Consider the following 17118-nt stretch of genomic DNA (forward strand, 5'->3'; position numbering starts at 1 on the left):
TGTCATCATATTTTCGCAAGTCGGCTTTGCACACATAACAGTGATATTTTGATCGATTCTGTTGCTCTGACATTCATACAAGTATTTGTAGATATAAATGTGTAAATTACATGTACTTGTAGGTCTAAATGTGTACATTACATGTTCTTGTAGGTCTAAATGTGTACATTACATGTACGGTATATGAACTGAACTCGGATTAACCCCCAAAATCCTAAATAATTAAATCTAGAACCAGAAAGGAGTTTCTGTCGGGATCCATGTTGTTAGTTGTCAAAATTATCATTTCACACTCAAATTATAATTGTACACTCACAAATTATCATTGTGCACTCACAAATAGGAGACAGTGTAATATTCACATCTTAGCATACAGCTGCTTTGGGAAATTATGAACAGTACAGTAGGTAAAAACAGGATGTCTAACGAGCATTTGCCATCTATCTCCATGTTAAATCAATAGGCTTAAATATCTTTTTCTGAAATAGTTTAATGCCATTTACACATCAAGCTAAAAAACTATTGAAAGAGCATCTGTTAACTGGGCTTCAGTTTAGCTCTAGTTTCAGGTATCTCGCTCTGACAGTTTTGAAGTTATTTTGATATTATGTCACTAAAATTAGTAGTTTTGTAACCCCAAAAAGCTATAGATATAGACAAAAGCAAAAACAGATTCAGAATCATCAGCCCAGAATACACCAGAATATGTAAAAATAATGCCAAAATTTGAAACTAGTTGTGTGTCACAACTTCAACCAATGGCAAGCTTATGCTGGTTTTACTTGAAATCAGCAAGTTTTGCACACTATTGTATCTAGGGTCAGTCCACCTGCATATCAGAATTTTAAAATAATGTGTCTATTGGTTCTTGAGGCGAAGACATTTCAACTGTTTACTAGAAATCCAATATTGCGCAAACAATGTGACCTACAGAAACTGCATTGGCTATTCTCAAAAGATCAAATACACAGGAATTGTTTTCATGTCAATCAATCAAACAGCCTGGGCTCTAGCAGGCTCATAAATTCAGTAAGAAAAAACAATTATAGTCCAAGTGATTTCAATATGTATGCTGCAGGAAACGTAAATGTTATTTTAGCAGTTATTATTGACTCTTGTTGTGTATGCTTTTATTTGGTATTGTTTAATGTCATTCTGTGTGTCTCAGATCTAGACAGTGTGAAGGTGTCTGTGATCAGTCATTCAGCACACAGTGTGATGGATCAACCAGTCTGCTGCCAGAGACACAAACCTGAACGCCCCCGCCAGGCCTACAGTGGAACAACCCGATCCCAGACCCCATCACAATGGTCTCTCCGCAAGTTCAAGGTCAGACAAATATTTAAATGTCTGCTTTTCACATGTTAAGCTTCCAGGTTTTAAAAATGGGTTTGGGAAGCTTCTGGTGTTTCAGCGATTTTGTTTATAGAGAGAGACACTCAGTTAAATATGCTTTCTGAATTGTGCTGTCTTAGGAGGTAGTCATGGTCTTATGTTTATAAGATGCTTGGCCACACAAGGCAGAGGTTCAATCCCAGCTTTGGGCAGGAATTTTGTTGATTTGTCCACTCTTTGTTGGACCATCGTAACAATGGTGATGCTCATGTGGCTGTTTACTCAATCTAGCATTTCTTATCTTCTACCATTAAGGTTCAGATATCTGTATGTCACAGATGGAAAAGTTTATCTGTACGTCACAGATGGAAAAGTTTATCTGTATGTCACACATGGAAAAGTTTATCTGTACGTCACAGATGGAAAAGTTTATCTGTATGTCACACATGGAAAAGTTTATCTGTATGTCACAGATGGAAAAGTTTATCTGTATGTCACACATGGAAAAGTTTATCTGTATGTCACACATTGAAAAGTTTATCTGTATGTCACACATGGAAAAGTTTATCTGTACGTCACACATGGAAAAGTTTATCTGTATGTCACACATGGGAAAGTTTATCTGTACATCACACATGGAAAAGTTTATCTGTATGTCACACATGGAATAGTTTATCTGTACGTCACACATGGAAAAGTTTATCTGTACATCACACATGGAAAAGTTTATCGGTACATCACACACGGAAAAGTTTATCTGTACATCACACATGGGAAGGTTTATCTGTATGTCACACATGGAAAAGTTTATCTGTATGTCACACATGGAAAAGTTTAAGTGTATGTCACACATGGAAAAGTTTATCTGTATGTCACACATGGAAAAGTTTATCTGTACATCACACATGGAAAAGTTTATCTGTATGTCACACATGGAATAGTTTATCTGTACGTCACACATGGAAAAGTTAATCTGTACATCACACATGGAAAAGTTTATCTGTACATCACACACGGAAAAGTTTATCTGTACATCACACATGGGAAGGTTTATCTGTATGTCACACATGGAAAAGTTTATCTGTATGTGACAGATGAAAAAAGTTTAAGTGTATGTCACACATGGGAAGGTTTATCTGTATGTCAGACATGGAAAGTTTATCTGTATGTCACACATGGAATAGTTTATCTGTATGTCACAGATAGAAAAGTTTAACTGTATGTCACACATGGAATAGTTTATCTGTACATCACACATGGAAAAGTTTATCTGTATGTCACACATGGGAAAGTTTATCTGTATGTCACACATGGGAAAGTTTACCTGTACGTCACACATGAAAAAGTTTATCTCTGTGTCACACATGGGAAGGTTTATCTGTACATCTCACATGGAAATGTTCATCTGTACATCACAGACGGAAAAGTTTATCTGTACCTCACATATGGAAAAGTTTATCTGTACATCACGCATGGGAAAGTGTACCTGTACGTCACACATGAAAAAGTTTAGCTCTGTGTCACACATGGGAAAGTTTATCTGTACATCTCACATGGAAAAGTTCATCTGTACATCACACATGGGAAAGTTCATCTGTACATCACCAATGATAAAGTTTATCTGTACATCACGCATGGGAAAGTTCATCTGTACATCACCAATGATAAAGTTTACCTGTACGTCACACATGGAAAAGTTCATCTGTACATCACACATGGGAAAGTTTATCTGTACATCACGCATGGGAAAGTTCATCTGTACATCACCAATGATAAAGTTTATCTGTACATCACGCATGGGAAAGTTCATCTGTACATCACCAATGATAAAGTTTACCTGTACGTCACACATGGAAAAGTTTATCTGTATGTCACACATGGAAAAGTTCATCTGTATGTCACACATGGAAAAGTTTATCTGTATGTCACACATGGAAAAGTTTATCTGTATGTCACACATGGGAAAGTTTATCTGTACATCACACATGGGAAAGTTTACCTGTACGTCACACATTGAAAAGTTCATCTGTACATCACACATGGGAAAGATTATCCGTACATCACACATTGGAAAGTTTATCTGTACATCTTACATTGAAAAGTTCATCTGTACATCACACATGGGAAAGTTTATCTGTACATCACACATGGAAAAGTTCATCTGTATGTAACACATGGAAAAGTTTATCTGTATGTCACACATGGGAAAGTTTATCTGTACGTCACACATTGGAAAGTTTATCTGTACGTCACACATGGAAAAGTTCATCTGTACATCACACATGGAAAAGTTTATCTGTACACCACACATGGGAAAGTTTATCTGTACATCTTACATGGAAAAGTTCATCTGTACATCACACGTGGGAATGTTTATTTGTACTTCACACATGGGAAAGTTTATCTGTACATCACGCATGTGAAAGTTCATTTGTACATCACCAATGATAAAGTTTATCTGTACATCACACATGGAAAAGTTTATCTGTATGTCACACATGGAAAAGTTCATCTGTATGTCACAAATGGAAAAGTTTATCTGTATGTCACACATGGAAAAGTTTATCTGTACGTCACACATGAAAAAGTTTATCTCTGTGTATCACATGGGAAAGTTTATCTGTACATCTCACATGGAAAAGTTCATCTGTACATCACACATGGGAAAGTTTATCTGTACATCACACATGGGAAAGTTTATCTGTACATCACGCATGGGAAAGTTCATCTGTACATCACCAATGATAAAGTTTATCTGTACATCACACATGGAAAAGTTTATCTGTATGTCACACATGGAAAAGTTCATCTGTATGTCACACATGGAAAAGTTTATCTGTATGTCACACATGGGAAAGTTTATCTGTACGTCACACATTGAAAAGTTCATCTGTACATCACACATGGGAAAGTTTATCTGTACATCACACATGGAAAAGTTCATCTGTATGTAACACATGGAAAAGTTTATCTGTATGTCACACATGGGAAAGTTTATCTGTACGTCACACATGGAAAAGTTCATCTGTACATCACACATGGAAAAGTTTATCTGCACATCTTACATGGAAAAGTTCATCTGTACATCACACATGGAAGGTTTATTTGTACTTCACACATGGGAAAGTTTATCTGTACATCACACATGGGAAGGTTTATCTGTACATCACACATGGAATAGATTATCCTTACATCACACATGGGAAGGTTTATCTGTACGTCTCACATGGAAAAGTTCATCTGTACATCACACATGGGAAGGTTTATTTGTACGTCTCACATGGAAAAGTTCATCTGTACATCACACATGGGAAGGTTTATCTGTACATCTTACATGGAAAAGTTCATCTGTACATCACACATGGGAAGGTTTATTTGTACTTCACACATGGGAAAGTTTATCTGTACATCACACATGGAATAGATTATCCTTACATCACACATGGGAAGGTTTATCTGTACATCTCACATGGAAAAGTTCATCTGTACATCACACATGGGAAGGTTTATTTGTACGTCTCACATGGAAAAGTTCATCTGTACATCACACATGGGAAGGTTTATTTGTACGTCTCACATGGAAAAGTTCATCTGTACATCACACATGGGAAGGTTTATCTGTACGTCTCACATGGAAAAGTTCATCTGTACATCACACATGGGAAGGTTTATCTGTACGTCTCATATGGAAAAGTTCATCTGTAGATCACACATTGGAAGGTTTATTTGTACGTCTCACATGGAAAAGTTCATCTGTACATCACACATGGGAAGGTTTATCTGTACGTCTCACATGGAAAAGTTCATCTGTACATCACACATGGGAAGGTTTATTTGTACATCACACATGGGAAAGTTTATCTGTACATCACACATGGAAAAGTTTATCTGTACATTACACATTGAATAGATTATCCTTACATCACACATGGGAATGTTTATCTCTATGTTACACATGGAAAAGTTTATCTGTACACCACACATGGAAAAGTTTACCTGTAGGTCACATGAGAAAGTTTATCTGTACATCACACATGGGAAGGTTTATCTGTACGTCACACATGGGAAGGTTTATCGGTACGTCACACATGGAAAAGTTTATCGGTACGTCACACATTGGAAAGTTTATCTGTAATGCATCTCACTAAAGATGAAAGACCAGTTGTTTGAAAGTGTATTAGCTTTAATCATATTTTATATTTAAATTTTTAAGTAAACTCAGCAGCCATTGTGGTTCTCCAGAGCCAAAGCTTAAGAGCAGCAGTTTTAGTTTATACTGTATTTAATATAATGTTACACAATTGTTCTTAGACTAAGTACAAAATTCTAGACTTGGGTTAAAGTTAAATCTGGGTATGAAGTCTTAAGCCAGGTTTGGTTCAGTGGTATACCAAGGTCACAGCCACAGTATAAGAGAAATGTTCTTCACCGGCATTATCCTTGAATCAGATGTATAAATAACATAAATCTAGAAGTACAGATTTACAGTACCTACAGACATTAATTAATGTTAGATGTATGCATAATAATCTAATCTTCATGTCCGTGGTTATACCCTGTCCTGCTGTACCAGTTTTAGTATTGAAAAGTTGTAGTATAGCCTTGTCAGTCTGTTGGTCTACTTGTTAACTATTTGGCCTTAACATTATTTGTACAGACCCGCAGCACTTAGACATTTTAAACTTAAGGCACTTTTGTAATAAACCTACCGATAACCTAGACATTCATTTTGATGTAACCATATGACAAAGATTTGACAGTGTTACTTGCCCTCGTTTTGTGATCTGTTGGTTTGTCATGTCATTAGAATTGTATGCACCTGCTTCACTTTAAGAGAGCTCGTAAAGTTGAGGTGCTTACCTAAATATGTACCTGCCAATTTTGCTTGTTGGAAGCGAATCTTGATGAATTTATCATGAGATCTGATATCTTGGTTCTTTTGATTTGTTCTGAAGATTTCAATTCTGTGTGATTGTCTAGGTGGCGTTTCGGGACATTGATATTGAGGAACTGTACCAGAAGTATTGTGTGCGGATGAGACATCCCCTGGTCATTACGCTGCTCACCGTCTTCCTCCTGTACTGTATCTGTCAAGCTGCATTCCACTTCTCTCACTGGGTACTACGCCATCACACCTTATTGCTGCATCATGATTTATAGAGGAATTTGAAGGCACATGGGGGCTAAAGGCTTCCGATGAAAGCTTGGTCTCCTTATCAATCTGAGTCCAGTGATATAATTTACTTTTGCAATAAGTTGCTTCTTGAATGGAAAGTACACATATTTCTACAGACTGTTTTTGGTTGAATGAATGATTGAATGAATGAATGAATGAATGAATGAATGAATGAATGCTGGGGTTTTATGGCGAACTTAACACTTTTTCAGTCTTATGACAAAGATGACTCATTAGGTGTGTGTACATATACAGCTGCACTGTGTCTTCTTGTGGCAGGGCGATTCCTTGCCCCCAAAGTGCTGCTGCCACTGAAGTATCACATTGAAGACACCAGACATGACACTCTACCCAGTCACATTATACTGACACCTGGCCACCTCTGTCACTTCTCCCATTTTAAAAGTCTTTGGTATGACCCTGTCAGGGGTTTAATCTCCGGTCCCCCGACTTTGAGACTCTCTAACCATTGGGCCACTAATGAGGTCTTGTGTGTGATTATTTAGCTTGTGTAGTAACTGCTGAGGGATTGGAGCATGCCCCATTCTTTAAATAACTAGGATTTATTGTTGGACTGGAGTGACCAGATAATTATATTAGATATATTAATGCTCCGTGCAGTTGTCAGGCTGTGGAAACACTATCCCAGAGGAAATTGTCTGTACAAGCAGTACATCATAAAGTAAAAATCTCTTGAATATGATGATAAGCATCAGTGATTCAGTCATTCTACATTTGAGGCCAGGAGACTTTTATGAAACAAGATCCGTGGTTGAACACAGCTCCTTCTTGGTTGGCTGTATATTAATGCCAAGGTTTTGATCTGATACTTGGCTAGTTTATAACAAACAAAAAACATTGAAAAATGAAAAAGAATGTTGATTTGAAAATGCAGTAAATGTGAAATGTTAGATGTGACTTAGTACTGAGGCTGTGGCCTTACATCTGGCTTTGTCAGGAATCTGGCAGTATGAAATGGTTTTCTCTGTTCTCTGCCAGGTTTCCTCTGTGCTCTTCCAGGTTTCTTCTGTGCTCTGCCAGGTTTTTTTTTAATCCTACCATGTTTCTTTTGGGCTTTGTCAGGAATCTGGTAGAATGAAGGGTTTCCTCTGTGTCCTGCCAGGCTCCCTTTGGGCTTTGTCAGGAATCTGGCAGGTTATAGTGGTTTCCTCTCTGCTCTGCCTGGTTCCCTTTAGACCCTACTGTGAGTCAATCTGTGTCAATTCTCTTTCCCTTTAAATCTTTACCTTAAATCAGGTAGCTTTCCTCAAATATATCCAAACATGCACTGTGTTGGTGGTCGAACTTGATGAAGATTTAGAGTATGTTTTGATTAAATTAAAGTACATGTACATTAATTACATACACATGGTCAATACTATGCATGTATGGTTTATATTATGTTCACATATGTCAGAGTTATTGTTTTTTTCTTCCTCTGTTGGTAGACCCAGACTCAGGAGCAGATAACTCAGGTTGTTTTCCTCTGCATAGGGGGCTCTGTAAGCATCGCTCTTCAGGTGCTACTCTGTTTGAAGAGACTATATGTGAGGTTGTCAGCTGTGCTGAGCCTGGCGGTCTGGTTTGTCTGTATCGTCACGGTGAATTGTTACTACAGCGTGGCTCGCTTCAGATCGCCCTCAGACGATCTCTTCATCATGCTCTACCTGGTGGCAGCACTCCACATGATGTTACCGCTGCCTCAGCGCCACTCCATTCTGCTGGGAGGAGTCACCACTGTCTTACAGCTGACACTGTCTGCTACCCTTTCCAAGACACACAGAGAATATTTAGCGCTACAAGTAAGACGATAATGAATATTTTGGACTCCTTGTACCCGTCAGGCAATTCTAGATATTTGGCACTACCCCTCATGTGTTATTGGATATTTAGCTTCATGTGTTAGCTAGGTTGGAATATCTGGCTCTACAGTCAGGTCAGGTGATACTGGATATCTAGCAGTACAGTTAGGTCAGGTGATACTGGATATCTAGCACTACAGTTAGGTCAGGTGATACTGGATATCTAACACTTCAGGTCATGTGAAACTGACTATCTAGCTTTACTGTTAGGTCAGGTGATACTGGATATCTAGCACTACAGTTAGGTCAGGTGATACTGGATATCTAGCACTACAGTTAGGTCAGGTGATACTGGATATCTGACACTGCAGGTCATGTGATACTGAATATCTAGCACTACAGTTAGGTCAGGTGATACTGGATATATAGCATTACATGTAGGGCAATACTGAATATCCAGCCCTACCAGTAAGGTGATTCTGGATATTTAGCACTACCCCTCAAGCAATAGTGGGCATTGAAAGCGCGACTGAGATACTTGTTTAGCTGTTATTTGACATGGAACTCATTCACGGACTACGAATTTGAACTTTGATATGGAATTCATGCCTGGAATATTCTTTGTCTGCCCGGCATCATTGAAAACTGATGACCGCTTCTCTCTTGTGTGTTACCGGCTTTATTTCTTATTTGTATACTTTCTTACACACCTTTGTCTTCGGGAGTTAGTGTTAAATGTTGTTGTGGAAATGGATCTTGCGATTATCGACTTGGAACGCCCTTTACGGACTACGAATGGTATAGGAATGTCGGACTTGACGCTTATATTTAGTACTACCTGCCAGGTGTTACACAGATGTATATCTAGCATTACAGATAAGGAAATTCTGGGTATTTAGCACTACCCCTCATGCAATAGTGGATATTTGGCACTACCTGTACCACTGCAGGTAAGGCAGTACTGAATGTCTAGCACAACAGGTCAGGTGATACTGAATATCCAGCATTACTATACAGGTTAGGTAATACTGAATATCCAGCACTACAGGTCAGGTGATACTGGATATCCAGCACTATAGATCAGGTGATACTGGATATCTAGCACTAAGGATCAGATGTTACTGAATATCCAACACTATTATACGGTTAGGTAATACTGAAAATCCAGCACTACAGGTCAGGTTATACTGAATATCTAAAACTACAGATCAGGTGATACTGAATATCCAGCACTACTATACGGGTTAGGTAATACTGGATATCAGGCAGTACAGGTCAGGTGATACTGATTATGCAGCACTGCAGGTCAGGTGATACTGAATATCCAACACTACAGGTCAGGTTATACTGAATATCAAGCACTACAAGTCAGGTGATACTGAATATCTAAAACTACAGATCAGGTGATACTGAATATCTAGCACTACAGGTCACAGGGTACTGAACGCCCAGCACTGCTATACATGTTAGGCAATACTGAACATCAGGCACTACAGGTCAGATAATGCTGAATATTTAGCTCTACAGATGATAACATGTTGTCATTTTGGATTGAGAATAGGTGTGCGGCACCTTCATGACAAATTACAACAGATCAAGTTAAGGTTATGTGTGAAGATTTGGGCTGTTTTACCCATTTGGAACAAAATTCTGAGTAATGGGCACATCTGTCCTGTTTTGAACTTAAATTGTTCTGCGCATTCTTTTTTGTTGCAATGAGTTTGTCTAATGTTAAATTAAAAATTGCCATAGAAATTGTCACAAAGCTGCATATTGAGTTTGAGTTTTGCGCTGGTTTGTTTAATCATGTGTTTTTTCACAAAATTATGAACGTTTTTGTCCTGTTCGCTTACAGTTTTCTGCACTTTATTGATCAAAATGCTTTGACATCCCTTGTCTTTTTTCAGCTGGTTTGCAGCTTTATCATCCTGATGTGTGCTAATGTATTAGGCCTGTACCATAAATACATGACTGATGTGGCTCACAGGAAAACTTTCCTTGATGCGCGCAATTTCATGGAGTCAAAACTGCGACTCGAGAGAGAAAAACAGCAACAGGTGAGGCTAGTGTTATAAATGTTTGAAGTTGAAGTCAGTCATATAACAACAAGAAGTCAATAAGTTTATGTACATGTACTGTGTCTTCTTGTGGGAGTTGTGCCCCCAAGTGAAGTATCATACCGAAGTCACCAGACATGACACCATACCCAGTTACATTGTACAGATCATAGCGAAGACACCAGACATGACACCCCGCCCACTTACATTGTGCAGATCATACCGAAGACACCAGACATGACCCTTCCCAGTTACATTATTCAGATGCCAGGCCGATCAGTCCTGTTCCCTTGCTCTAACCTCCCAGTGCTGAGTGTCAAGCGATGTATCATTTTTTAAAGTCTTCCCTATGACCCCACCAGGATTTGATACCAGGGCTCTTGACTTCTCTCCAACATTACTTTTTCCTGGTAGTGAAAGGCTTGCTTATTATAGCTATCAAGAGTGCTAAATGAAACTCTCCCAAGCCTCTGACGGGATTTTGTGGCCTTGTTGCCTTTGAATGTATGGTGAGGATATTCGTGTGGTCTTGCATGATGTTCTGTGGGGGTTATCTACTAATCACCTACTAAAACTGGCACCGCTTCAGTGGCTTAATGGTTAGAGTTGGGAGAGTTGGGAGATAGCAGGACCCTACCCCCTTGGGTAGGGCCATGCCAAAGACTTTTAAAACAGTACTTCCTGCTGCCTCGTTTGGCACTCAGCAGTGAGAGGTTAGAGCAAAGAAACATGACTGGTTGGCCCGGTGTCAGTATAATGTAACTGATTGTGTCATGTCTGGTGTCTTTGGCATGATACTTCAGTGGCAGCAGCACTTTGGTGGCATGAACTCAACCTGCCACAAGAAGACACACACCTAATATCTCCTCATTGTCATATAATTGAAAAATTGTAAAGTATAATGTTAAACCCAGATGTATAATTTGGCATGTATGTACAACTCAAGCTCACTGCGAGTGAAATTCTGTGTGACAGATGTGACAAGGTTTGTGAGTTACTCGCTAAAGACCATATGTAATGGTTTATGCTAGTCTGTTCCTCCCCCCCATAAAAGCAAATGCTGGTGTCATGAATAGGTGAAAAATTTAGTATGATGTTGGAAAACAATCAAAAAACAAATAACAAATTATTGATGATGAAGCGCATGTAGAATCTTAGGCATTTTAAACATGTACCTGTACAGACTGTGACTGACTACACAGAAGTTGGCTGTGTTTAGCTCCCATTAATATATAAAACTACATTTTTTTTACATCCTGTCTTTTAACGTGTTTCTGTCTTAACATGTAGCCATTAACAGAAGTTAAAAGTAGCCCTAAAGTGGCAAGGGATATTGGTTTAGTGTTGAATGTATCTAGCTGGAGTGTTGATCTCATGTTTAAGCAAGGAAGGATATTGACTGACTTCACTCAGAAGCACTCCTGTACTCATGCAATGTTTTTGTCTGACCCTTCTCAAAGTCAGGATAAATCAATAGTTACAGTGTACTTCTTGTCTTTGTTTTCCCCTACCCTTATCCACTCTCTGTCCCCACCCCCTTCTCAGACGGTAACGGTAATCAATACACACCGGCAGATCGGATAAACTATGCTTTGTACTCTTGTAAGTGCTCTTTGTTTGTATTGATCTGACATTGGAAACATCTGTTAAACTGGTTCTAATGATCATACATCTACACTTGCTGATGTTTTGGTTTGCTCCCCTGTCTCTCATATAACACACTTTGTGACCTGTTCTGTACAGCTCTATATTCAACATCAACCAGAAACTGGCTCTTTCAGTTAAGCGTGAACATGTCTTTGTTGACATAAGCACAAACACACGAGTAGTGACCAACCTGACAACTCAAATCCGTGCATTCTGAATCTGGTATATCCTGTATTTTAACAATAGAAGATACACATATACATACACATAACTTTTATTCCACTAGTCAAAGGTTAACATCTCTGACACATCCTCTACTAAATGTACATATTTGTACATATATTATAGATGTGTGCATGTTTTAGGTGAGGGAACTATTGGTCACAGATGGGGGGATAAATTTTGTGTGTTATAACTGTTGGTCAGAGCTGGTGGATGTTGTGAAGCGTGTTGTAACTGAGGGTGCTATTGATCAAGCTTGGGTAATATATCTGGTATGTTATAACTTAGGGAGCTATTAGTCAGAGCTGGGGGAATATGTGTGGTGTGTTATATCTAATAAGGGAACTATTTGTCAGAGCTAGGGGAATATGTGTGTGTGTTATAACTGAGGGAGCTATTGGTCAGAGCTGAGGGAATATATGTGCTGTGTTATAACTGAAGGAAACTATTGGTCAGGGCTGAGGAATATGTGTGGTGTGTTATAACTGAGGGAGCTATTGGTCAGAGTTGGGGGAATATGTGTGGTGTGTTATATCTGAGGGAGCTATTGGTCAGAGCTGAGGGAATATATGTGCTGTGTTATAACTGAAGGAACTATTGGTCAGAGCTGGGGGAATATGTGTGGTATGTTATATCTGAGGGAGCTATTGGTCAGAGTTGGGGAATATGTGTGGTGTGTTACAACTGAGGGAGCTATTGATCAGAGCTGGGGGAATATGTGTGGTGTGTTATAACTGAGGGAAGTATTGGTCAGGGCTGGGGGAATATGTGTGGTGTGTTATATCTGAGGGAGCTATTGGTCAGAGCTGAGGGGAATATATGTGCTGTGTTATAACTGAAGGAACTATTGGTCAGGGCTGAGGAATATGTGTGGTGTGTTATATCTGAGGGAGCTATTGGTCAGAGCTGAGGGAATATGTGTGGTATGTTATAACTGAGGGAGTCCATTGGTCAGAGTTGGGGGAATATGTGTGGTGTGTTATAACTGAGGGAGCTATTAGTCAGAGCTGGGTTAATATGTGTGGTGTGTTATATCTGAGGGAGCTATTAGTCAGAGCTGGGGAATATGTGTGGTGTGTTATATCTGAGGGAGCTATTGATCAGAGCTGGGGGAATATGTGTGGTGTGTTATAACTGAGGGAGCTATTGGTCAGAGTTGGGGGAATATGTGTGGTGTGTTATAACTGAGGGAGCTATTAGTCAGAGCTGGGGGAATATGTGTGGTGTGTTATATCTGAGGGAGCTATTGATCAGAGCTGGGGGAATATGTGTGGTGTGTTATATCTGAGGGAGCTATTGATCAGAGCTGGGGGAATATGTGTGGTGTGTTATATCTGAGGGAGCTATTGATCAGAGCTGGGGGAATATGTGTGGTGTGTTACAACTGAGGGAACAATTGATCAGTGCTGGGGGAATATGTGTGGTGTGTTATAGCTGAGGGAGTTATTGGTCAGAGCTGGGGGAATATGTGTGGTGTGTTATAGCTGAGGGAAGTATTGATCAGAGCTGGGGAATATGTGTGGTGTGTTATATCTGAGGGAAGTATTGATCAGAGCTGGGGGAATATGTGTGGTATGTTATAACTGAGGGAGTCATTGGTCAGAGTTGGGGGAATATGTGTGGTGTGTTATAACTGAGGGAGCTATTAGTCAGAGCTGGGGGAATATGTGTGGTGTGTTATATCTGAGGGAGCTATTGATCAGAGCTGGGGGAATATGTGTGGTGTGTTACAACTGAGGGAACAATTGATCAGTGCTGGGGGAATATGTGTGGTATGTTATAAATTAGGGAACTATTGGGCAGAGCTGAGGAATATGTGTGGTGTGTTATAACTAAGGAAAGTATTGATCAGAGCTGAGGGAATATGTGTGGTGTGTTATAGCTGAGGGAAGTATTGATCAGAGCTGGGGAAATATGTGTGGTGTGTTATAACTGAGGGAGCTGTTGATCAGAGCTGGGGGAATATGTGTGGTGTGTTATAACTGAGGGAGCTATTGGTCAGGGCTGGGGGAATATGTGTGGTGTGTTATAAATTAGTGAACTATTGGTTAGAGCTGAGGGGATATGTGTGGGTGTGTTATAACTGAGAGAATATGTGTGGGTGTGTTGTAACTGAGGGAGTTATTGGTCAGAGCTGGGGGAATATGTGTGGTGTGTTATAACTGAAGGAAGTATTGATCAGAGCTGGGGGAATATGTGTGGTATGTTATAACTGAGGGAAGTATTGATCAGAGCTGGGGGAATATATGCAGTGTGTTATAACTGAGGGAAGCATTAACCCTGACAAGCATGTGCATGTATGATGTATGTGAAATTTCAAAAGCAAGCTTCACAAGAAACTTTATCAACCCTTTTTATGTGATGTTTTCTGTGATACAGGAGGAGTTGCTGGTCAGCTGTATTCCATCTAACTTGGTCAAGACCATCAAAGATCACCTTGTGAAATGTGCAGAGTCTGAGACAACCAAAGTGTACCATGTTCCATGACCTCTATGTGCAACATTACTCCGATGTCACGTAAGCCTGGGCATTGGCGATTTTTTTGGATGGCATTAGTCTAACTATCAAGACCCATCAAAAGTTGGGAATGTGTTTGTCAGTTTCAGGACCATGCACCTGTAGTGACAGTTTAAATGTTTATAAATTCACCACAACCCCCCCCCCCCCCCCCAACAACCCTAACCCCCCAGGTGGGTTATTATGAAGATCAGTGATTATATTCCTCTTGATGAGACAAAAAACCATGATTGTAAGAGGCTGTAAAAGTTACCAAGCAAGTTGTCACTAATATTAAACAGGTCTTATGAGAAGCAACCAAGTGAGATGAGTAAATATGTTTCATAGCTCCGCCTGGATACTGCAGCTTCCTTAACAGTGAACATCAGCACTGTTGTGTATAAGGTCATTCCTGATCAGTAGTGTTAGAAAGTCTTTAGCCAATCAGTAAACAAGTAAATATGGTGCTTTTAAGTAGTGTTGAAATTTATTTATTAAATCAATCAGTCAATAAATGAACAAGGTGATTATTGGGTAGAGTGTTTAAACTTATTTATTAAATTAATAATTAAATAAAATAAAGCGTTTTTAGTAGAATGTTGAATTTTTTTATTAAATCAATCAACCAATAAATCAATATGGTGATTCTTGGGTAAAATGTTAAAATTTATTAAATTTTCTGTAGCCTACTAGTTTGATGATGACTGGAGTATATTTATACTGGTACATCACACTGTTACCTGTCTGTAATATAACTCCTAATATTTGTTTTTCTTTTCTTTCAGTATTTTGTATGCAGATATTGTGAACTTTACCCCACTGGCTGCAGACTGTTCTGCATCTGAGCTCGTTCACATGCTCAATGAACTCTTTGGAAAATTTGATCAGTTAGCCCAGGTAACGTTGGTGATTGTAGAATGTGAATCTTTATATTTTCCTCACCATCAATTTGTTTGAAAACTTAAAAAGTGCACCACAGAACTGTTAGCGAATGTCACATGATCTTTGAGGAAGTAAGTGGATGCATTAGCCTGACAATCGTGGATGTGATATTAGAATGATCCGTTAAGGTTTGGACAAAACACCCATTGACAGCCAGGTGGGTTGAGTACATGTGGTACAGATACCAGTCTGGAGAAGTCATTAGGAGGCAAAGGACTGGATTCAGGACTGGCTGGAATATGGATAGAGGCATTTGTGCTAATGTTTATGCATGCATAAGCTTTCTTTAAAAAAAAGTACATTGCTTTACATCTATGTAATCTTACACTAACTATGTGACCTTTTTTTATTTGAATTCCTGAAAGTCCTTAGTCATTACTTTGTTGAAATGCAAATGCACATACACTGTTTGGATGTATTAAATGGCTGTTACAGAATGCATCTAGCAAGTTTTGGGGAATGCGGTTCAGTTTTGGTATTAGTTAGATTGCACTAGTTCCCCCACTTACCTGGATTCGTCCACCCATAGGTACGACTCCTGTCAGATTGGTAAATTAGTTTTGAGTATAGCATAAACACCAATCATTAAAAATGGCCTGTTTGATCAGTATTTATAAATGAATCCATTTTGACCATTTTTGATCTATCTGATAACAGCTATAAATTACCTAGTAAGATTAATGATGGGAAAGTTTGGTGGAAAATTTTTCTTTGAAGATCTATGTGGTGTGTTATGTCTTGTCAGGAATCTCACTGTACAAGGATAAAGATTCTGGGAGATTGTTACTATTGTGTGGCAGGGTTACCCAAACCTAATGCTAACCACGCCACAAACTGTGTGAGAATGGGCCTGAGAATGCTGGAGGTCATAGGGTAAGTCAGGATGCCTGTACTACTGTAAGTGTGGCAGGGTTACCCAAGCCTAATGCTAACCACGCGACAAACTGTGTGAGAATGGGCCTGAGAATGCTGGAGGTCACAGGGTAAGTCAGGATACCTGTACTACTGTAAGGTGTGGCAGGTTACCCAAGCCTAGTGCTACCCACACCACAAACTGTGTGAGAATGGGCCTGAGAATGCTGGAGGTCACAGGGTAAGTCAGGATGCCTGTACTACTGTAAGTGTGGCAGGGTTACCCAAGCCTAGTGCTACCCACACCACAAACTGTGTGAGAATGGGCCTGAGAATGCTGGAGGTCACAGGGTAAGTCAGGATGCCTGTACTACTGTACGCATGGCAGGGTTACCCAAGCCTAATGTTAACCACGCCACAAACTGTGTGAGAATGGGCCTGAGAATGCTGGAGGTCACAGGGTAAGTCAGGATACCTGTACTACTGTAAGTGTGGCAGGGTTACCCAAGCCTAGTGCTACCCACACCACAAACTGTGAGAATGGGCCTGAGAATGCTGGAGGTCACAGGGTAAGATACCTGTACTAGTA

At 39.5% G+C, this 17118-nt stretch overlaps 1 protein-coding gene across 1 annotated transcript in view; it reads left to right on the forward strand.

Moving 5' to 3' along the window:
- Positions 1-17118, forward strand: part of LOC135465694 (adenylate cyclase type 2-like) — a 90586-nt gene that overhangs the window by 44279 nt on the left and 29189 nt on the right. Inside the window, 8 exon segments of the mRNA XM_064743003.1 lie at positions 1169-1329; positions 6316-6453; positions 7960-8313; positions 10221-10370; positions 14619-14678; positions 14680-14756; positions 15521-15632; positions 16423-16550. Of these exon segments, the coding sequence (XP_064599073.1) occupies positions 1169-1329; positions 6316-6453; positions 7960-8313; positions 10221-10370; positions 14619-14678; positions 14680-14756; positions 15521-15632; positions 16423-16550 (1180 nt within the window).

This window comes from Liolophura sinensis, chromosome 5 (assembly GCF_032854445.1).
Source record: "Liolophura sinensis isolate JHLJ2023 chromosome 5, CUHK_Ljap_v2, whole genome shotgun sequence".
Taxonomy (NCBI): domain Eukaryota; kingdom Metazoa; phylum Mollusca; class Polyplacophora; order Chitonida; family Chitonidae; genus Liolophura; species Liolophura sinensis.